Source organism: Natator depressus, chromosome 20 (genome assembly GCF_965152275.1).
Source record: "Natator depressus isolate rNatDep1 chromosome 20, rNatDep2.hap1, whole genome shotgun sequence".
NCBI classification, from domain to species: domain Eukaryota; kingdom Metazoa; phylum Chordata; order Testudines; family Cheloniidae; genus Natator; species Natator depressus.
The window spans coordinates 2,021,780-2,045,558 of record NC_134253.1 but is presented as its reverse complement, the minus strand read 5'-3'; the positions used below and the strand labels follow the sequence as shown (position 1 = coordinate 2,045,558).

General features: G+C 43.7%; 1 protein-coding gene across 3 annotated transcripts in view; it reads left to right on the top strand.

Moving 5' to 3' along the window:
- SARNP (SAP domain containing ribonucleoprotein) overlaps positions 1 to 23,779 on the top strand; it is a 47,497-nt gene that overhangs the window by 3,582 nt on the left and 20,136 nt on the right. Inside the window, exons 4-9 of one of the 3 annotated variants that reach the window (XM_074935373.1) lie at positions 3,479 to 3,582; positions 6,810 to 6,861; positions 10,450 to 10,523; positions 11,537 to 11,565; positions 12,219 to 12,244; positions 14,403 to 14,471. In XM_074935373.1, the coding sequence (XP_074791474.1) occupies positions 3,479 to 3,582; positions 6,810 to 6,861; positions 10,450 to 10,523; positions 11,537 to 11,565; positions 12,219 to 12,244; positions 14,403 to 14,471 (354 nt within the window). The remainder of the gene's footprint in view (positions 1 to 3,478; positions 3,583 to 6,809; positions 6,862 to 10,449; positions 10,524 to 11,536; positions 11,566 to 12,218; positions 12,245 to 14,402; positions 14,472 to 23,779) is intronic. The other 2 variants (XM_074935374.1, XM_074935375.1) reach the window with 2 other exon arrangements.

The window sequence follows — 23,779 nt, the reverse complement described above, 5'->3', positions numbered from 1 at the left end:
ACCACTGAAGAGCTGATCTTATCAACTGGAAAATATTGTGCTTAAGAAAAGCGCCTGGTTAGTGTTAGGAAAACTAGTCTCTTTAGGTATTTTTATCTACCCCCAAATGTCATGTTCCTTGCTACTAAGTAGATATCTATCTATGTGTGAATATATATCCTTGTGGGTTTATTTTAAGTACCTAAAGCAGAAAAATATTCAGATGAAGAAGCATAATGCTAGGTTTGGATCATACATGTTGTGTATGCTCTCTTTGCCAGCTACCTCGCTGTGAGAATGTAGGATATTGTAAACTTGAGAATGTTCTCATCCGAAGCACATTTCCTATGTCCTCAGAAAATGTGGATTTTTTATTTTAAGTATTAGCCTTGTCAAAACAAATCTAACCCACAAATAGATATACATAAAATAAATCATTCATCCTAACACTTACGAAACCTCTCTAAGACTTCATAAAAAGACCTAGCATGAATAATAAGGTCCTTGCCCGCAAGCCTAGAGGAAAAGTAGAGCCAAATAAATCAATTGCCAATGACATCTAGGTTAAATTCGGATCTGACATATCCAGGTGTGTATCTGCTGAAGTCAAAAGAGTTGCATCTTTGTATGTAATCTCTAGATTTGGCCCCATGTCTTTGTTTTTAAATACATTGTGATTTAGTTGTTTGTTATTGCACTTTATGTTTTCAGTGTCAATAGAATTTTTGTTATTATTAATACTATAAATTCAGTTGGAAAAAAAGCTCTAATCCTGAAAACACGTATGAGATGTTGCTCATGTGAGTGGTTTTCAGTGTTGCAGAATCATGTCCCAAAATATTAGTGTGTGGAGAAGCCGGGGTAAATCTTAGCCCCTTATATTGTTCACTCAAAAAAATTAATTGCGATTAAAAAAAATTAATCACGATTAATCGCAGTTTTAATTGCGCTGTTAAACAATAAAATACTGATTGAAATGTATTAAATATTTTGGATGTTTGTCTACATTTTCAAATATGTTGCTTTCAATTGCAACACAGAATACAAAGTGTACAGTACTCACTTTATATTATTTTTATTACAAATATTTGCACTGTAAAAATGATAAACAAAATAGTATTTTTCAATTCACCTCATACATGTACCGTATTGCAATCTCTTTATCATGAAAGGGGAACTTAAAAATGTAGATTTTTTTTGTTATATAACTGCACTTAAAATCAAAAAATGTAAAACTTTACTGCCTACAAATCCACTCAGTCCTACTTCTTGTTCAGCCAATCGATAAGAGAAACGAGTTTGTTTACATTTATGGGAGATAATGCTGCCCACTTCTAATTTACAATGTCACCCGAAAGTGAGAACAGACGTTCGCATGCACTTTTGTAGCCGGCATTGCAAGGTACGGTATTTAAGTGCCAGATATGCTAAACATTTCCATGCTGATGACGCTTGTTAAATAATGCATTAATTAAATTTGTGACTGAACTCCTTGGGGGAGAATTGTATGTCTCCTGCTCTGTGTTTTACCTGCATTCTGCCATATATTTCATGTTATAGCAGTCTCGGATGATGACTCAGCACGTTCTTCATTTTTAAGAACACTTTCACTGCAGATTTGACAAAACGCAAAGAAGGTACCAACGTGAGATTTCTAAAGAAAACTACAGCGCTTGACGCAAGATTTAAGAATCTGAAGTGCCTTCCAAAATCTGATCGGGATGGGGTGTGGAGCATGCTTTCAGAAGTCTTAAAAGAGCAACACTCTGATGCGGAAACTACAGAACCTGAATCACCGAAAAAGAAAATCAACCTTCTGCTGATGGCATCTGACTCTCCTGATGAAATTGAGTATGCATTGGTCTGCACTGTTTTGGATTGTTATCGAGCAGAATCCATCATCAGCATGGACGCATGTCCTCTGGAATGGTGGTTGAAGCATGAAGAGGCATATGAATTTTTAGTGCATCTGGCAATGCAGGCTACAATAGTGCCATATGAATACCTGTTCTCACTTTCAGGTGATGCTGTAAACAAGAAGTGGGCAGCATTATCTTCTGCAAATGTAAACAAACTTGTTTATCTGAGCGATTGGTTGAACAAGAAGTAGGAGTGAGTGGACTTGTAGGCTCTAAAGTTTTCCATTGTTTTATTATTGAATGCAGTTATTTTTTGTACATAATTCTACATTTGTAAGTTCAACTTTCTTATAAAGAGATTGCACTACAGTACTTGTATTAAGTGAATTGAAAAATACTGTTTTATTTTTACAGTGCAAATATTTACAATACAAGATAAATACAAAGTGAGCACTGTACACTTTGTATTTTGTGTTGTAATTAAAATCAATATATTAGAACATGTGGAAAACATCCAAAAATATTTATATAAATAGTATTCAATTGTTTAACAGCACAATTAATTGCAATTAATATTTTCAATTGCTTGACAGCCCTATAATTTTCAAAATAAATGCCCAGAATTTAAAATTCAGGCATTTAAATTAACACTATCTGATCACTACAGATAGGTATAGTGACTACATTATGGGGTAAGCACTAGTATAGTCTTTTATGTAAAGCTTTCAGCTGTTTCCCAATGTATCTATCCTCACAGCACCCTCCATACAGTAGGGGTGTCTGTAGCGTTATCATTGTTTTTACAGATGAGGAAGGTGAGGTAGAGGTAAAGTGACTTGCCTCGATCACCAAGGAACACTGTTTCAGAACCAAAACTAGAGACAGGCTTTGCAATAGCTACTGAAGGTCAGCAGTCTGGCTCTGGGCTCTGATGACTAGACCTCAGCCCCCTCTAATAAATACTAACAAGGCTTTTGCAACAGACGTTATCCCACAGCGAGGTGCTCATTGACCAGGCTACACAGACTTGTGGGGAAGCAGAGTTTGTGCTGCCCTCTGAGTACTCTAAGGGGAGAGGCCAGCAGTGAGAATGCAGAAAGCCCAGCAATTTTAGCCCTTTTTTTTTTTGGGGGGGATCAGGAGGAATCTTAAAGTACATTAAAATGGGTAAATAGGTTCATTCTTGGGCCTCTTAACCTTTAGAGAGACTTTCCTCAGGTGTTACTAGGGCAGCTGATGAAATGTAGCTGACAGCCCTCTGGTTTAAAATGAGATAGGTCTGGTGACATGGGGCTCCCAGTAATTTTCTCCTTGGTTTGCCAGAGTCCGAGATTGTTAACCTTCAGCAGATGTTGCAAAGCCTGTCTCTGTTCCCAGGGACTGGGTGGAAAGGGAAAGCCAGATCTGATGTGCAGAGATTCAGGGGGAGAAGGATGCACTGATTGGGGACATTGTCTCCATTTGAATTCTGTATGTAGTGTGGAAAAAACTTGTTTCCAAGCACCTAGAGCTCTGAGTAGATGGTTTTTAAACCATCAAAATCCATTAATGTTGACAGTGTCCCCCTCCAATGCCTCTTCCTTCCATTCACTTGACGGGAGTATTAACCTGACCCCCTTTCTCAACTAATTGAATTACAGGAAGAAGAACAGAAACCGGCAGAGCCTCCTGCTAAAGAGGAAGAACCTCCTGAAAAATCAGCTGATGTGTATGTTTCTGGGGAATGCATGGCTGTAACTGAGGGGTATGTCTGGGTGTGGAGACCGGAGCACTCTAGGAACACTCACTAGTTCCATGGAACCTGCTTCAAAGGAGTTGAACTCTACAAAGACAAGTATCATAGTTGTGTATGTGGAGGGGGCATAGTGGAATAAACATCAGGTGTGCAGTACCTTGGACTCCCTGGAATCACAGGTTCACATCCCAGCAGGGTAGGCTCTGCCCCTCATTCTCCCCTGGCAGATAAACTGACTTCCAAGCAGTTTAGATCTTTTGGAGGAGACTTTGAAAAGCAAGGTCCTGTCTGCCCTGTTTGATCACCAAACATCCTTGACACCTGTGAGAGCAGAATTCTAGCCTGGTGTCCTTGGCCTCACCTTGTTGTTGGACTGGCTACTGCTGTCCACCTCAGGGGCAGCTGCATTTCACGGGAACTGTATATAGTTTGTGAAGGATTTGGGGATGAAAGATACTATAGAAATGTGGAAATATTCATCTGATTCCCAGTCAGTTGGCCTAGTTGTCCTCTTCCTTCTCTTGTGACAGTATCTATGCTGTATATTTCTCATTTGCTCAGGCGACATGCGGTGACGTGGAGTCGGATGGAAGAGGATCAGACTAGTAAATTAGTCTCCTCGCTTTTGCATCATGCCAACAAGTCACAGCACAGGATGTCTCTTTCCAGGCTTTTTTCCTTTCATTGTGGTTCCTAAGCATTTGCTTCCATAGCTCTGAGTTGAGTTTCCTTATTAATCCACAGACAGTTGTTTGCTTGACGCAGGGAGTGTGATTTAGTAGTTACTGCAGATGTAGAATGCACAGGGTTTAGTGGCAGAAGGGAAATAGGAAATTAGCCTGCAATTTTTGTTTTTGCTTGGATCTGAGAAGATGCATCATGTCTGTATAAAGAGAGGCCCTCTTTCAGTTTAACTGAATGGTGGAGGTTAAACCCCAGTGCATTACTGCTAGCAAATCCCTGCAACACTGAACTGACCTTCATGTGGTGCTTTTCCTCTGCAAAGCCCTTTGCTGCTAACCCTCACCACTCCTTGGCAGGCAAGGAAGTATTTATCCCCCTTATTTTCATCAGATGGCAAAACTAGGGTGCAGAGAGGTGAAGTGACTTGTCCAAGACCACAAAAGGAGTTATTGTCCCTGCTGCGATTGGCATTCAGGACTTCTTTCCTCCCGGTCCTCTGCTTAGCCCCCACCTCTTGCTACGGGAGGGTGTTTCCAGCCTGTGTTTTGCTGTCTTCCATTGCCAGTTACTGTGTGCAAGTAGTCAACATGAGCTTGTTAATGTTGCCCTCTTGACATTCACTCCTGTGCTGTGGGTCAGAACAAAGCCTCACTTAAGCCATCAGGATAGCACAAAAGTGGTGCATAGGTCTAGTGCCGGCCCTCTGCATAAGGGTAAATTTCACCTTAATTGCTTACATTCATGCTCACTCCTGGGCAGTTGGGGATACCTGAGGGAAGCTGCAGCAATGAGAATGAAGAGTTCTTTAGAGCTCTGTTCTCTGTTTCTGCATCGAAATGAGACTGTAGCTCAGCACATTGGCTTGTGGGTGCATGTGAGTGGTGTAGTTCAGATGAAACCATGTTCTGGGGCCCTTCATCTCAGCTGTAGGCACTGGTCCAGCTGTAAGTTAAAGGTTTTGTAAGGAAAAAGGGATAATTCCTTGTGTCCCAACCAACATCCCCCATAACTATAAATCAGGTTCTGATGTCCTTGGCTGCCTGGGAGCTCTGGCTGAGTGTGTCATGGCTGACTGTTTGCCTGCATGATTGCTGCCTTACCGGTACTTAAATGGTTACTATGAAAGACATGAGAGAGAACAAACTCTGATGTACAACTGTCTGCTAAGGTGGTAGAACTGCTTCAAGCTAACTTGAGTTCAGTACTTAATTTTGGACAGCAGGGGGCATCCTTTATCTGCGTCCCGAACAAGTAGCTCCTGTGGAGGCTGGAGAGTAACAAGTCCTGGTTCCTGTTCCGAATTGCTTCCTGTGAAAGTGTAATTAAACCATTACTACCTTTCAGGGCATAAAATAGGAAAACTGTCCAGGAATCTGGAACAAAGGCAGCACATTTCTCTAAATGGGAGACCTTAATGAGGCTGGTTATGACCCACTGGTTTATGGGAGTTGTTTGGGGGAGGAGGATGCTGTTTCTTTTACCCTGGGAACTTCCGAACTTTGTCTTTTCCTCCTTTGTTTTCTACCTCAAACCTCAGCCCTATTTTCAGAGCATAAACTTTGGAGCACGCCCACTCCATTATATTTGTGTTTAATCTCTTTACTGGGTCTTCACTGTAGCCAACTGTTTATTGTTAAAGAAGCGTGCATTTGAAATATCGCCAGAGCTGAGGAAGCTGGTGCTGACTTAGTGAAAGTAACCTGTGGCTGTGCCGTGAACTAGAACAGAGCAATCCTTTGTAAATGAATAGCTGTAAAGGAATAAAGCTCACACGGTGCAGGCTTTGGGCTTCTGATGGGGGAGCTGAATATTACTATTGAGAGCCTCTGGGAAATAATTGATAGGTCATTCTTGGGTGTGTGGAAGACTTGTGGTACATTGCATTTCCATATTACCTTTCAAGCAAGCTTCTCCGAGTGGTGTGTGCGTGCTGGTTAATCCTCACTTGGGAAGTATCAACACTTTCCTCAGCACTGAAGAGACTTCTTCCCTCTTGAGGCTGCGTTGGTGACAGAGCAGGAAGAAGAACCCCAGAGTTCTTGTCCCCATGGATCTTCTGTGGCAACTAGGCCACACTTCCTATCAGAGCCCCTAATGGAATCTAGGAGTCCTGACTGCCAGAGCCCTAACCCACCCCACTAGTCACACTATAGGTAGGACCCATGGGGCCTGATTGTCAAGGCTGTGGCCTCACCAAGAGAGTGCTTCCCTTTCTGTCTTATCCCTAACCTTGGGTAAGGATTGTACTTCCATACCTCATGTTCTCTTTGGTGCCTAGGTGCCACGCTGTGCTTGCAAGGGGCTGGAGAGGCATTGGTGTCCTAGGAGTGATGGCTGAGGGTGCTTTTGTTCTGTAGACCATGAACCCAATGATGGTTGAGATCCGTTGGTTATACTTACGGAGGTGGAGGGAGGCAACCCACTATCTCTGCTACTGGGACATATTATCTTAAACTAATAGGAATTCGCTGGTTGGAAATTAGATTGGTGATTGTAGGTTCCTGGCTCTGATCCATCTCTCTTCCCTCCCCCCCTGCCCCCCAATCTTCTAGGACTGCAGAAAAGAAAGTGGTGAAAATAACATCAGAAATACCACAGATGGAGGTAAGAATCCTGTCACCACCCCATCCCTTCCCTCCTTTTAGGGGTATCTGTTTTAACCTGTGTGTGTGTGTGTTTTTTACATTTGGGGATCCCTCCCTTAAGTTCCTTATCAGTGTTTTCGTTGTAAACCCTGTGAGGTTTTTCAGAGCTTTATATTGTGATTCTGAATTGCTTTAGGCTGTAGATTGTCTTTAAGAGATGTCGAGCTCTTGGTGCATTTGATTGGGACACCAGATTTTAAGGTCTGTTCCTGTCCATCGTCTGTCAGTGTATGTCACTTTCCTTTCTTCCTGTCTCATTTCTGCCACTTTATTCCTTCTTGCCAACAATCATCACAGGCCACACATCAGTGCCACCTGTCTGGCAACAGCAAGCAGGACATGGAGCTAAATTCATCCCTAGCTTGTAACTGTATTGCAGTCAGTGGATGAACTTAGTCCATGGCATTCTCTGATGTGAGTTGGCTGAAGGGGTTGCTAGAGAGGGACTCGAAGACAGACCTGCCTCCATTATCACATGGGCTATGTAAGATGCATCTTGGTTTCTGATGTCTCTAAAGCCCTATCACTGGACTGCTGTTGCCAGCTATGGTAGGCTGATATCCTGGATTCCTTGAGACATGTCAAACTGGAGAGGATAGAGCCCTGCAGAGAATATGCTGTAGGGAATAATCCTGTTTGGGATTAACTGATGAGTTAACAGATTCTCATCTTTACCTTTCGTGATTCTCTCTCTTCTTTTATGCTTACTGGTCTAATTTAAAATACACACACCAGAAGCAGCTGATGCAGTCCCCCTGTGGAAACTTTCTGCAAAATTTTTCATTCTCCAAAACACATTCTGCTTCCTCTAATGCTTTTTTCTGTCTTGATTTTTTTTTTCTCTTGTTCGCTGTAACTCGGGAGTTAGTATGAAAACACGATTTGTGTCTCCTTGCTGGTCAGCCACCACCTTGAAGTTCTAATCTTCCGTTTGTGACGTGAACAGCTCCACAGCAACCAGGGGGTGATGTCGCAAATGGAGGATTTTGACTTCAGCTGGGGGAGTAATGAGGAGAAATACATAGAAATTGATCTGATGTGGAGCCAGAACAAATCACGAAGGAGTGTCGTCTTCCACGCTTTGTGGGATGCCTTTGTCATTAGCTGTTTAAACAGCTCATTAAATGCATTTGCTGACATCATATCTACAGCCTTGTTTTCAGTTCCAAACTCTGCCAAGACCTATTCACAAAGAAAGCATGTTTTTGTCATGTAAATTACCTTTTTAATCAAGGTCTGTAGACACCTACTGGAGTAGATTTGTGTAGATGGCATCCCACTGATGTTTCTAGGACTCCTGGGTTCTAGTCCCAGCTCAGCCACTGACTTGCCATGTGACCTAGGGCAAGTCATTTCACCTTCCTGGGCCTCATTGGTCCAAGTGGAATGAAATGCAAGTGTAAAGTAAGAGCATAAGTAAATCACATTTTTTAAAATTCTGTTTTAATACCATAAGGAGCTTAGTGTAACAAAGGGTTAGTAAGTCTTTAAGAACTTAAGAATTACCTGGATCAGACCAGTATTCCATCTAGTCCAATATCCTACCCCCAACAGTGTCTAATACTAGCCCTTTCAGTGATAGGTGCAAAAATCTGCACATAAACTGCCCCCTCGTAGCCCGTAATACTCAGGCTGGCATGTGCCCAGAAGCAGGAGTGTGCCTTCCAAAGCCCTTGTCTGTGGTTATATTGTTTGCTATAACAACTCTGGATATTCTTGTTGTTCATATAAATGTCCAATCCTTTTTTTTTGAATCTCGCTAAGCTTTTGGCCTGAATTCTACCTTGGGGGCCATGAGTTCAGCAGGCTAATGCATGAACAAATATTTCTTATAGATTTTAAACATATTCCCTTTGTTTCATTAAACATACTCTTGTGCTATGGCAGAGGGTGAGTTGCAGAGCTTGGTCTAACTTCTCTAGACCATGATTTTGTATACCTCTTACTGCATCCCCCATATTGCTCTCCCCTCGAAGGTAAACAGTCCCAGTGTTTTCAGTCTCTTTTCACATAGAAGTTTGTTCCATGCTTGACAATAGTCAAGGGAATGGTTACTGCAGCTACTTTTAGTCAGAGGCACTAAAAAATTCCCAGTTGCTCTTAGCTGTAAAGCACCAAATTAACTTGTATGGTCTTGTATAAATAATAATAAGGCACTAAATAGCTAATCAAATTTCTTTCCTCTTAAGTATAAAAATACTTAAAGGGTTATAAATAAGTATGTATGTGTGTGAACACACATGCACCCCTGTGCTTTCAACACTTTCGTCCTTCGTTCCTTTCCAAGCAAGGCAGACTGCATCTTGGTCTGTGGGAGCTTTGTCTGTGGGAAAGGATGGCAGGCTGGGTCCTTCCCGTGATGGTGAATTTCAGCATTAATCGTATTTTCACTGCTAAGTGATAAACTCCACTTGAAAGGCTGAGCCAGCTGTGTGAATTGTGCCTGTCACCCTCAGAAAGACTTGTTCTAAGATTTAAGAAACAAATTCCATTTTTTGAAATAACCCTTCTTTTCGAACATTTCTTCTTCTTGTTTCACTTTTAAAAAAAAATTCTTGTTTGCATTTTTTTGGAAATCAGCTGAGGCCCGTTAAGCTTGCTGCTTTCTTCCTGCCGCTGGAGGGAAAGTCACAGTTGCTCAGTGCCAGGGCTTCTGCTTCTTTGCCTTTTGGCACAAGGTTCTCCCCGGATGAGATGTGCACGGTTCTGTCTCACCGGCTTGGCATGCCAGTCTTCGCCCAGCAGCAGATCTGTATTTTTCTAATTTAAAAAGGAAAAAAGTCCATCCTTTTGCCTCTGGGTCAGTGTGCTAATCTGTGCCTCCTTTGGCAATTCCCTTTCCATACAGATGTTTAATAAGTCATGACCTGCTGTGGTCAGGTGAGCTGCTGATACCCTCTGCTCAGATTTAAAGTTGGGGAGCTGCAGGTGCCCCGGACTTCACCGGAGAAAAGCTTTCTCTAGGATTAGATAGATTTTTATTACTATGTTGTTCATCACTGCCATAGAAATAAAGGAGAGCGACATTGCTAGGCCTGTATCCCAAAGTTTAAGGGATGGCCATGATACAGACCATGCAAATAGCAACTCTCTCCCGCTGTTTGTGGGATGAGGGCAAAGCTGATCAGCTGCAGGTCTCTGCTCTAATGATCTGTTAAGGCAGATCTCAGATGATTTTGTGACAATTTTACACACCTTTTGTTTGGTTTTCCCTTCTGTAGTGCTTTCTCTCCAAGGATCTGTAGTCCTCACAATGAGGATGGGGAATAGCTGTTTTAAGCGGGGAGGGGGAACTGAGGCATAAAGAGGTGAAGAAACTTGCTCAGTCCTGGTGAGTTTCTGGCAGAACTGGGGATGGAGCCCAGGAACTCTGATCCCTGTGTTTACATACTAGGCCGCAAATTAAGAGTGGGCTCTTGGCCTCCTAGCTTGATGGTAATGCTTTCTTGGGAATTGAATGCGGGCATCCCCAGTTTAAGATGTGCCCCTGAACTGGCTGCCAGTATGGCTGGATTAAGTCTTGCTCTTTTTCGTCTCCCTGTTTCAGAGAATGCAGAAACGGGCTGAGAGATTCAATGTCCCTGTGAGCTTGGAGAGTAAGAAGGCGGCACGAGCAGCTCGGTAAGTCTCTGCTTGGAGCGCTGTCACAATTTTTTTATTTGGTGGAAAAATGCTAGACTCTTGTCTTGTTGACAGGTCATACTGACATGGATCCTCGCCACAGCTCTGTGTGTGGGGATCTGGGGCAGCATTGGGGATTGAAAGTCTCTGGATTTTTGAGGCATGTAAGGAGGAGGTGAAAGCTGCTTCCTAACTGGATTGCCTTTCGGGAAGCTGCTTACCTGAGTTTCTGGAAGGCTTTGCCCACTTTGTAGTCCTTGTTGCTTGCCTAAGCATCTCTCGTCCTAGTACATCAAAGCACTTGTCAAATATTAACGATTGAAGCCTCACAACCCCTATACTTGTGCCTTCCCCAACAGGAGAGGGAAGTGGTTTTTATCCCCATTTACAGATGGGGAAACTGAGTCTTGGGAAGGGGCTTGGCCAGGATTATTATTGACAGAGCTCAGAATGCAAGATGGGAGTCTTAGAGCAGAAGCCTGCGAGTTAACTGCTAGGTAACATTGTCTGGCTGCCCTCCTGAGTGTCACAGGTGGCTAAGGCAGGGGAAGATTGTGCTCAAAATATGAGGCAAGTGTTTGGTATTCAGCACTTGGACGATACTTTTAAACCTGATTTGCTAGCACTAGCACAGCATGCTTTGTGTATGTAATCCGTGTCACTTACCTTGATCCTAAAATACCAGGAAATTTATGCTGCCTACTCCCTGTGATGTAGAATAACAAAGGGAAAGGTGGTTATTGAGGGGCTTTGAGGCTGCTTGTATGGAACAATGGTGCTGATGCTAGCTCTGCAGAGTTTTCCATTTTGCAAAGTAAATACAGCAGTAATCACTACAGTCGTAGCATTAACTGGAAGCTAATCCCACCCAAAGATCAATTTGTCTCAAGTGCCCTCATGAAGAATTTTTGAAGGAAACGCTCCCCCTACATCTTATGCTTGGCGACTCAGACGCTTTCCTACCCTATAGTGCAGCTCTGAGTCTCTGACAAAACTCTATTTACTTTCTACAGGTTTGGTATGTCCACAGCTTCCACTAAAGGTAAGCAAATCAAGTAGAGTTAATCTATAGAATTAACCCTTCAGCAGATATTTAACGCTTCCTATACAGAAAAAGCCAAATGGGACTTCGTGGTCTTCCAACTGCTTGTGTCCCTTTCCCTAGTGATCACCAGAATCAGTGAGCTGGAAGAAACCAGGATAGGAAATGGAAATGCATCGTCCTTGTCCTTTTTCAGAGTGGCTCTGAGCTACCTAGTTCAGTGTGTCTTTCTTGTGTCTAAACGTGGCTAGACGCTAACAGCCAGATTTTTGTACAGCGCCCAGCTGCCATGAGCAATCATTGGGAGCTGGGCTACCTTTAAAAATACCACTCCTAATTGTCAAAGCCCTCTGCTACCTCACAAGAGGGCTATCTGTATTTTTACATATGGGGAGACGGAATCAGGGATGAAGTGACTATCTCCAAGGTCACACAGCGAGACAGTGTCAGCCAGGATTAAAATGGACTTCAATTCCTGGCACTCTCACTTGTGTTCAGCTCACTAGAACATGAGGGATACCCAGCTAGTTCTGTTCAATCACGATCCAGTGGAGATTGCTTAAACTACATCTTTGCCAAGGGGGTCAGAGAACTCTGTTTAAAACTGTTCTTGCCATTTCTGATCACTGTGTCTTCCCCTTCCCCAATCTCAGGTCTGTCTGCAGACAGCAAGCCTACGGTAAGGAATGCTTATTGCTTATAATTATAGCCGATCATGCCCTTTAATCACAATACCAAAAGTGTTTAGCTTGTTCAGACAAGTCTCCATCCCCAGGAGTAAATAGTAAACCCCCAAAACAAACCAGGTAGGATATGCATGAGGTTGCTTAAGGTTATACAGGCATTAAGTTTGCTAGGACCCCCTCCTCTGTGCAATATTTGGCTGCCTCTCTCAGCTGACCGCACTCCTGGATAAGCTGGCTTTAGAACTAAATGCCTGAAGGAATAAAGGCAAATATTTTATTAATATTGCATGTGAGCTTCCCGCTTGTGTGCCTGGTGTTCTGTCTTTGGCCTTTTCGCTTGAACTGTTATATGCATTGCTCCAAGAACCTAGATTCTGTACAGCCTCCTGTTTTCCTACAGTAAATGACCCTTTCTTTCTAATGTCCAAATGGTGCACTATTCTACCTCAGATTTCAACTGGAAATGTAAGTTCTGAGCTGCGTGGGTAGCCTGTGTCACGGAGTTACCGGGCGATGCTCTGGAACTACTCCATACGAAGCCAATCAGGACTCTGGGGAAGTCTCCTGTCTCTGTGAAGACTGTTTCCAGGGCAAGAAGCTTACGCAGCTTTGACCTTCCTGGGGCTGACCTCGGAGCATTCAGCATCCCCTTCTTACACCGTGGGCTTCCCGCAGCAAGTCCGCACAGGCAGGGCTCCTGGGGAAGCCAGTGGGCCCGCACCCCAATTCCGCAGTCAGACATGACTCTCAGCCAGCCAGTAAAACAGAAGGTTTTTTAGATGACAGGAACGTGGTCTAAAACCGAACTTGTAGGTACAGAGAACAGGACCCCTTAGTCAGGTCCGTCTTGGGGGGCAGGGAGGCCAGAGCCTCATCTGGGTCTCCCTCCATTTCCCCAGCCAGCTCCAAAGTGTAACTCTCCAGCCCCTCCTCTGGCCTTTGTCCCTTTCCTGGGCCAGGAGGCCACCTGATCTTTGTTCTCCAACACCTTCAGTTGGCACCTTTGCAGAGGAGGGGCCCAGGGCATCAGTTGCCAGGAGACAGGGTGTTGGCCATTCTCTATGCAGACACCATCACACTAGCCCTCTAGGGCTCTGTAACAATCACATACCCTTATCTCACCACCTAGATACTTAAGAAATGTCTAGGGGAAACTGAGGCACCCACACAGTAGTCAGAGAAAACATTAAGAACATTCCCACTTCTTCACAGTCTGCTTAGTACCTTGCTGCTTGATCATGGTAAATTATTGGTGCAAGATGCAACAGAAAGCTAATTTAAGCAAGTTTGGGGTCTAATCCAGGATTCTCTTGTACTGAGTGTTTTTGGAAGATGTTTTGCAAATACTGCTCAGAAGTAGGTTAGCGTCAGGGACCCCATTTTCTTCCATGGCACCACATACTGTAGAAGACTTGTCAATGAAATCCAAAACTGGGATTCATTAGACTGTGGGATACTTCCCCAAAGGGAAACCCTATTGCTTATGACCTGGGCAAAGCAAGGGAAAATAACTTGACATGGGGCTTGACTAGATGTGTCCTAGTAGTTCCTGAAGAGTAAGAATGAAACACAGTGGTTACTGAAAATGACAGGAGTTGGAGAGAGATGGCTGGTGTGTTTGTCTGAGAGGCAGGAAGTTTCCTTCCATCGTGTTAATTGTATCTGGCTGCTGAAGGAAGAGTACTAAGTTCATTTGATTTACAGTGTAAAAAAAAAAAAAAAAAAAAAAGGAATCTGTTGAACGAGCTGGTCCTTCAATGGGAGAATTCACCATCTGTAGCATTGTCCTTTGGGCCAATACTGGAGCTTTAAGAGATGCCTGTTAATGAAGCTTGGGAGCAGAATACAGCTCTCTGGAAGTTCTTGGCTGCTTCATTTGGGGCACAGTTTTCTGCCTTGTGGCTCTTCTTCCCCTCTGTAGCTGACAGGTGTCGCTGCTGAGTCTGCCGACCTAGCACAGAGAGGGAGTGCTCACAGGAGTGTCTCTCGCTTGACCACATTTTCCACAGACCCATCAGAATGGGCTGTTCTGTCCTGGGACCCTTCTCACAGGCTGCCCTCTCCCAACCACAGTTGGTCTTTTAGTTTTCCTAATCTTACAGTTCAAGTGACAATGACTTAAACGTTAAACTGTTTCCTGTGTCTTTGTAGGTAAACATGGATAAATTAAAGGAAAGGGCTCAAAGATTTGGTTTGAATGTCTCTTCAGCCTCCAAGAAGGTAAGGTGCATTGGCCTCTAGGACATTGTCTGCACCTACAGATTAGCACAGTGCTCAGAATAGTGAAAGTTCTAAGTTGTCTTGCTTCCTGAGATTTTTACCTCTTGTTGCTGATACAGGGCTCCATGCATCACGCCACATGAGGACTCTTGTCAGCATCGTTTTCCTTACCCCCAGTCCTTTCCTCTCTTTGTTTGGCTGTAATTTTGTTGGTTTTGAGGAAGCCTGACTGCCAAGGCCAGGCTGGTGGATAGAGGGCTTCCTTCCAGGGGCTGTCAAGATAGTCTTCATAAAATGTAACAAGTGGGAAGGAGAGACAGTTGAGGAGTCTTTATAATTGGATTGTTTTCAGGCATTTGACTTGTATTCTATAGGTGGTAGACCTGATCGGTCTTCACAACTGATCTTTTTCCGCAAGGTAATGACTTCCCTTGGGATGAGAGGCTCCAGAGCTCAGTTTGAAAAGTGACTCAAAACTGTAATGCATCAAATGATTGAAAATGCCGGACAGAGCTCTAGGTCCCCTTAGCCATTAGGTTCAAAGACTCGTGTGCGTGTATGCGTGTGCGCCCGCACACAGGATTTGACTGAGCGCGTCTGATTGGAACTACAGCGAACGAAGCACAATTCCACCTTGCCTGGAGAGACTGGATCTTTTTGGTGACAAGATGTTGAGTGAGCTGGGAAGGGCAGTATACATGTCAGGAGGAAGAGGAAGAGTGTGGGAGCACAGGCATCATCACCAGTACAACAATCCCCTGCATAGAAATGTTCTGCAGTAGGAGAGATTAAAATGGACAGGGGAAAAGAGCTGCATCTAGTCCTGTTTGGGGGAGACTGATAGAAAAGAGGGGGATCAGTAATACCCTCTTACATTGATACAGCAGTTTGAATCACTAAACATCAGACAGGAATAACCTTCTCCTCCTCTGGGGTGAAGTGCAACCTTGATTTACCAGTGCACAACGACACTGCGCAGCACTCTAGGACAGGAAGTGAAGAAAAATCTTGTCCATTTGCAGTGGCTGTGCCAGTGGGGTTTGGAAACCCTTCTTCTCTCTTTGAAAGAGTGTAAGGGGATGGATTTGTCCTCTTCCCTCCACCACTGATATATAACCCCCTCTTTCTCACGGGGTTTGTACCGTGGACATTTTACTGCATCTGTTTCTTCAGCAAGTCAGAGTGAAATGCCAGACTCTGCAAATGTGGAGCCAGGAAGTTCAGTGATGTAGAAAATAATTGGTGTTGGAGGCCACTGTTCCTCCCCCACACATCCCTTTGGGGGTGGGGGAATCGGGCAAGTGCATTAAAGCTGGAATATGTGGAAGGGCAGGTCAGGGTGAGAGGCTGCTCAAACATCATTAACCCTGTCACTAGGAACTGTTGTTTTTCAGGAAGGATATATGCCTTGTCAGCGTTCATGGCTGCAGCTTGTAGATCTGGGGCTTTGTAATAACGCTCAGCATTTCTGAGAGGGCCTTCAATGGTCTCTTTGCTCCAGAATCTTGAAGAGATTGAAAGCAGTCACGTGCTGCACCTGATCTGAATGAGTGCTTTACAAACATAAATGACAGGCTAAGTTCATTAATGAACTGATCTCCTTCTACAGATGGTGGCATAGCAGGATGGGAAAACTACTTGCCCAAGGTCACAAATCCATGACAGAGTTAGGTCTAGCATCCAGTTTGCCCGACTTCTAGGCTTGTGATTTAACTCCAGATGCCGCCCTTGTGCCTTTTACAAAGCAAGGTGTCCAGCAGTGATGGCAGCCTTTGCAGTGCTATGTCTTTTTTTTTTTTGTTTCTGTTCCATCAGGAAGCTGAGTTCATAGGCTTAGCAGTGGCTTCTCCCACTGAGCGGAACACACTCTCACATTCCTGTGAGGAATATTATTGGTTACTTTAATTAGCCTGTAGTATTGTGCTTCCCACCTGGGTGTTCTTTATAGCTTTTCATTACAGCGGAGCCTGGCAGTTGCTAATGTTTACATGTGCCGTGGCAGGTTTTTATACCCTGCGTAGCAGCAAGAACTTTACAATAAGCCATTGTCTCCACAGAGCCACACTTCATTTCCTATTCAAATTGGTTTGGAAGAAGGGAAGGGGGGTGGGGTGAGAGAATCATTGCTTAAGGGGGATTTCAGACCTGCTGAGAGAAGGGAGCAAATGCAGAGCTGCATTAGTGGCTGAGAACTCATCTGTAGCTTTGAACCCCCTGACTAGCCCTCCAGGGTGAAATCTTTCAAGTTTAAAATCCTCTTTCTCTCCACCTAAAAGGGAGGAAAGGCCCCAATATTTCAGAAGGGACCTAGCAGGAAAAGGCTGATTTTGGCAGAACAGAGGGCAGGTGCTTGCTTGGGTCTTGGCGGTACAGGTCCATCAAATTAACATTCAAAATAAAACCAAGCAAGCATTTATCTCGCCCTAGTACTAACCCACCCTCCCCATCCTCTCTTGTGAAGCCTCCTGTTAAAACACAATTCCTCTGACCTGAAGCTGCCATCCCTTGATTCCTACTTAGCCCATACACACACTTGTAAATTTCCCTCTCCCTGTAACACTGGGAGCTCTTGGCTCCCCACGGGCTGGAGTTATAGCTGCATGTTTTATGGGTAGGCTTCGTGGTAGCTGGTGATGCAGAAGCATTTCTCCAAGGGGTTGGTTTGCTTTTTTTCTATAAAATAGCCTTGTAAGTCTCCTGCTGAGAGTGTTGCCACCAATGTAAAAGTCAAAGCTCTAGGGATAACATAAAAGCACAAAGCTCCCCCATGCCCTGCATTGCATTATCAAATACCTTTCCCTATCTGAGCAGATGACCAAAGTAATTGGCTTTTATGCCTCTCCTTTAATGTGGAGGTCTCAAACTGCCTTACAGACAGTTGGCTGATTAACCCTCAGCCCCATGGACGTTGAGATCAGATAGATGAAGTGACTGTTTCGAGGTCATGCACTGAGTCGGGGCAGTATTGCAAATCGAATCCAGGAGTCCTGAATCCTTGTTCCCTACTCTAAGCACTAGAAACACTCCCTCCCAGAGCTGTGAATGGAAAAAGAGAATCTTGACTCCAAAGTCTCTTTAACCGCAACGGGGTGTGTATACACACATAGGTTTCTACCCATTACTCAGTGATGCCACGTGTGGGAATGGTTGTTCATGGTACAGAGGGTACTGTGATGTCCAAAACACCAGGTTGTGATGACATCGAGTTAGGGTGGAAGAGGGCAGTTGCAATGAAGAGCGCTTCTATGTATTCTACATCTCTTTTTAGAGATGATATGGTCAGCTGGGGTTAGAGTGGGGAAAACTGGAATGCAGGACTTCTGGGGTCCATTCTCTGCACTGACACTGATTCAGGTAAATCGCTTCACCTTTCTGTGTCTGTTTCACTATCTGTAAAATGGAATGAGAACTTGGTCATCTCCTATGGCTACTGTGACGCTTGTGTAATGCCTTTGCAGTGCTTTGAGAGCTCCTTAGACATGCCAGCTTGGTTATTAGTCAGCAGTGATGGAAGGCTGCACTTTTTGGTGGAAAAAGTCGTCTTTGTGGTTCGGAAGAGTTAAATAAGAATTAACATAGCTACCAGTCACTGCTCCGGTTTAATTCTCTTTAATGAGGGTTTATTTTACAGGTGGCAGATGAGAATTATTGCACTCATCGTTTGAGATTAGGTGGACAAAGCTGGCAGGCTGATTATTTCATGACGTTGGTGTGATATTGAGGGAGAGCAGGGGTCAGGAGCCCAGCAGAAAGTTTGTGTGTGTACAAAATATCTAAATGAGAGAGAGAAAACAGTTGGCTTAATTGTTTGGCTTCCAGCAAGCTTATAATAACGTGCTGAGGAGGAATCCTTTTCCTGGAGAATTTTTCTGCCTGCAGGCCAGTACCCCCTGCCAGCGCTGGATGTGAAAATATTAACCACCAAAGAAGCAAAGGAGGGGGAAAATGCTGATGGCAGATCAGGAAGGAGAAAACTACCTGAAAAAGAAGCCCCTTCTAGCTTACCCAATAGGCATTTATATTTAATAAGACCAGCTTGGTGCTCTGTGACATTGCTGGTAATTGCAAATGGCTTATGCTGAGCTAGGATGCTGTCAGGGCGTGAGCTTCACGTCAGTATTCAATCTGAGACTTCCTAAACCCTCCATCAGTTTAGGTATCATGTGAAGAATGAAGCTTCCTCGTGACCTCTCATATGGAGACAGCTATAAATCCACAAAGCTCAGTCTTCAGGAGCTCTGTAGTTGGTACAGGAGATATTAGGACTGGTTCCTGGCTCGTTTTAGCAGCAAGCTCCATTCCTGGTTGGGTCTTGTTTTTTAAACTTTCTGTGGACTCTCCAGCTGATTCCTAGACCTTGTTTACCTCTGCTCGTGTTGTAGGTCTTCCTTGCCATCCCTGCGCACAATCACAGCCCTGTTGGCCCAGTAGCCTTCTCCTCTGCAGCATCTGGAGTAGTCTTAAAGGACTCTCTCAGATGATACCTGAAAACATCCCTTCTATCTTCTTCACACCTCTTAATTTCTCTCCTTCACTATTGTTTTTGCCCTCTGTAGTGCCTTGTGGTACAGTTTGTATAAAAGGTGCTACAGGAGAGTATATTCACTATCTGTGCGCGCGCACAGAACGAACGTACATACATATATAAGCACATCCCTACACCATTGTGGTGCTTAGATCCATATAATAGCTTGTGTATATCCTGCACCTTTGAGCACCTCCCCAGTGTTCTGCCTGCTATCTCTTCCCCACCAGGACTGCTCTGAATATTCCAAACATCTGAGCAGCTTCTTACAGCTGGGAGTTCTTAAAAACCAGCCTGCCACAGAAACGTTTTTCTTCTCGGAGGAATGGTCACTATTCAGTCCGAGAGCACTACAAGGCATCTGGTACTTTTTGACACGGTGGGGCTACAGACGGGAGCTCTGCCTTTGAAAAGGAAAGATTTTCAGGGGGATGCACAGTACTTCTTCCTAGACCTGAAACTCTCGTGATACTGGCTGTTTCAATCTTCTTATTTTTAGGTATTTAAAAAAAGTTGCTCTGGGTAATTTGTAGAGGATTTTCTGTTTCCCTCTGAGTTGTGTATAGTTGGGCTAAGAGTAACTAAGGCATTGAGATTTACAGGTGGGGGGGTTAAAAAAAGTTCCATTTTAAAAAACAAAACAAAATGCTAAATCATTTGAAAAATCTTTTGCTATAACACACAGTAGGAAGCGAAAGGGGCGTGGCGTAGAAATCTTGTGAGCCCTCATTTGGGTTGCCCTGCACAACTTGTCTTCATTGTTTGTGCGTGATCTGGAAGAGTCCCAAATTCACGCTGCTAAACCCCTTTATATTACATCACTACGTATATTAAAAAAGGAACCTCTGCTGTCTACAGTGTATGGGCATGAGGGAATATCTCTTTACATAGCCCGAGAGCCCAGTAATGGCCCTCAGCGTCTTCAGAAGCCACTGAGCCCTGCCAGAGCAGCAGTGCTTGATGTAGTTAGCTCTTGCATGTTGTGTACATTTAGTAAACGTTGTCATTTGGACCCAGTTGTTCCCCCGTGATTCCTTCAACTTAAGATGTGTCACTCTATAAGGCAAAATATGAATGTGGGGATACCACTTGTGGCTACACTTAACAGTTGCAGATTGTCTCTGAATTTTTTTAGCATATATATACTATGTACTAATATTTGGAAGCCTTAATTTCCATAAAGAAAAGGAGGACTTGTGGCACCTTAAAGACTAACCAATTTATTTGAGCATAAGCTTTCGTGAGCTACAGCTCACTTCATCGGATGTTTTCCATGTTTGTTTCAGAAAAAGCTTGGATAGAATACCTGTATGACTTAGTGTTCAACTGTGTGTGTGTGTGTGTCTGTCTGAGAGAGACACACACACTTACACAACACCGTAACTAGCAGTCTGGTATGTTTGCACCCCTTGCTGCTCCTCCTTCCCCCCATCCCCTTAAAAACCAACCTCACCATTTTCTAACTTGAGTAGCTGTGAATGCAGGCCTGTTGATTTAGGATAATGGGAAGTGACAAGGTGAAGAATAGTGCTGGCAGTCATGGAGATTTTAACACAAGGGTGTAGTAAGCTAGGCTGCCTCCTCCCCCACCCACTGGATTGCTGGGAGAAGGAGTTTCTCTACCTAATGGCCTGCACATGGCTGCGTTGATGGCACAGGCTGCATGACTAAAGGAGGGCTGTGAGTGTGAAACATGGATTTGTTTTCCCTCCTGTAATAAGAATGCTTTCTAGTCTTTTACTTAACACTCATGTCTCCTCTCTTGCATGCCCCACCCCCACCCCGCCAGCAACTTGGTCTCCATACGTATGATGATTGTATTTCCTAATTGCAGCTGCTGTCTGTGTGATCATTAGCTTTCTGTGACAAAGACCTGATTAGAAACTGGACTCAGGAATGGCGGGGAGGGGGCAAAAATATGTTTTCACATATTGGTTTGCTGCTAAGTTCAGCACCAGACCACCTCTTGACAAAGGCCAGTAAGAAAGCTGTCAAATGCAGGCTAATACGGTGTGCTTAAAAAGAAAGGCGCTCACTGATCTGGGCTGCTTAAGAATAGGGCAGGGCAGGACTCCTCAGGATGTAGGCATGAGAAGGAATAACTCCGGAGAGCTAGCATACACGTGGGTAATGTACTGGTTTGCCTGAGAAAGAAACCCAAATCCTAGTGGGGCTGTACCCTTAGTGAAACCAGTAAGTGCCTAGGTGCAAGGTGAATGTAAAGACTAAAACGATATTTATAGCTGATTTTTCTCATAAAAATAGCCTCACAAAAGGGAGTGTGTGGTGAGGCTTTGGAGAGGGAGTGAAGCAGTATATTAAACTGGCAATGAGTATGGGGAGAACTACAACTTGCAGGGGGAAATAGAGGTAGATCAGTGGTACCCATGGTAAATTTCACACCAGTCCTGAGCCCATGTACCCTGGCTGGCACATAGTGGAACCGTAGAGGGAGATTTATGGTAAGTGATGAGTCCTCATGTGTCTCCCACTGAAAGCAAATAGGCAAATTTGTGAAATCCAGCAGCTTATCCCCTGGAGGATTTTCAAGAACTCCAAACTGGAGGGAATAGAATCCATGGATAGGGGTTTGTAAGAAGGGACCTCATTGAAAGCTCAATGGGGGGGGGGGGGGCGGGCGGGCTGTGTGTGCTCCATTGATTATATGAGCTACTGTCCAATCGGTACAGGAACCAAAGGTAAGAAAAGGTAAAATTTCTTTACCCAGAGTAGTTGATACATGGACTAAACTACTAAGAGCTCCCACCAGAGACCTTAAAAACCCACATTGGTAGGTGTGCTTTGGGTGACAACTGCTTTAACAAGAGGCCCAGACTGGCTTCCTGGTTCATTTACCCTAAGGTGCTGAGCACCTGCAACCTCCCAACTTACTCAGTAGAAGTAGAAGGCACTCAGCACTCTTCTGGATCAGCATCTAAAGTGTCACTTCCCATAACATGGGTTATGTAAGGATGATCTTATCAAAGCAGATTTCTCAGTTCCATATTTCTTTTAGCCTTCTCCACCATATTGTTTGAACTATCCAACACGTTTAAAAATGGCTACCCAGCCCAAACTGAGCCTGACCACTGTTTTCCAGCATGGCTATTCCTAATGTCCTGGTTTTGAGATGTTTGTTTTTTCAAGTCCACAGTCTTAGCCTCTAGTTTATGGCAAGGTTATAGTATAACTTATTACTGTTAGATGTGGACACAAAAGCATCTTAAAGCTGTGCTAGACTAATGTGGGTTTGATGCTGTTATGAGCCTGCAAGCATGCAGTTTAATTCCTTTGTAGAGAGCAGAATAAAAGGGGTCTTTATGAAATAATAGGAAATGTGAACAGACTGCAACTGTCTGAAGGTGGGCAGGTTTGTCTATCGGGCAGAATTCCTTTACTGGATTGTAAACTTTTTGTGACAGACTGTCCTATCATTGTTGCTCTGTAATCCACCTAGCAGGTTTTTTGGGGTGCTAAGTAAACACCATTGCAAGAATTCTTGACTAGTAATGGTTGTGTCCAAGTTCTCCCACTCCCGGGACCTAGATATCTCCCTGTGCTGACCTAGCTTATCTGTATGGTCTACTTAGCCAACGCTGCGTACCGCAATCGACATCTGAACTTAAGGTACAGGAAGTGTGGATAAAGAGCCATTGCTGTCTCTGTTTTGTGAGAACAGTGTTCTTCCACTGAAGGAAAAATAATCCTTTCCCTCCTGTCTGTAGCATTCCTGTTGCAGGGTTTTTGAAGGACACCAAAGTGCCCAGTTCCCACTGACTTTCACTCTTGGACACCTTTGAAAATCCTATGCACAATTGCTGCTTGAGGTGTGGATGAAGATCTGTTATAATTTAGATAAGCTTATCCTTTTAAGGAGTTATAGGTAGGTTTGAAAATTGCTGATTCGCCACCCCACCCCACCCCACTCCATCTAAAACCAGATTTTAAAACGTGCCCATGGTTAATCAAAATGTAACGGGAGAAGTTTGACAAAGGACTGAATATCCCCTGAAGATTAAGTGCATGGGTTTGAGCTCCAGCATGGAATTCATTATTCCCTGACGATTAAAAGTGAGACACTAATATAAAACATTAGGATGAAGTTACTTTTCTGTTTCATTCTGGACTTCTATAATTCCCCCATTTACATTTTGAATAAATAACAATTTATCCTAAAACGCATTTTGATTTTTAATTTCCTGTGAGTACAAAAATGTAAGTAGTTCTGTTTTTTTGTTTTTTTTTTTTTTAAAGAAGGGAAATCTGTGTATTTGTTGGAAATCTTTGTAAACCTACTTAGAAAAGTAGCATTTCCTTGAGGGATGCTGAATGCTTTGCAGAAGCTGCAATGACACCAACCTGCCTTTCTGTCTCTGTGTGAAAATTAAATAGTTTTCACCTCCTTTGAAGAGGTTCTTCTATAGCCAGGACATTTTAAAGAAGTAGGAATCAGTAAAAAGTTGCTCCCTGAAAGGGACATCATCAATTTGAAATCTAATTAAACAGTTTAAAGCAGCTCCAGGTACAACACCTTCCCCCCGAGTCTTTGTCAGATTTTGTGGCTTTACAATCACATTTTCCTGTTTTTAAATGTTTTTCCTCGCCCCTGTTGCTTTGTTGAATGAACCACATAAATGGGAAACAGTGAAGCTGATGAGATGCAAGTGCAGTTAAATGCACAAAGTAGTAGGGTCCTTAGGTGTTACTTGTAACAAATTGTTCAGGGTGGTGTGATTTTTTTTGAACTGTGCTCCTTCAAGCACAGAATCCCAATCTCATCCCC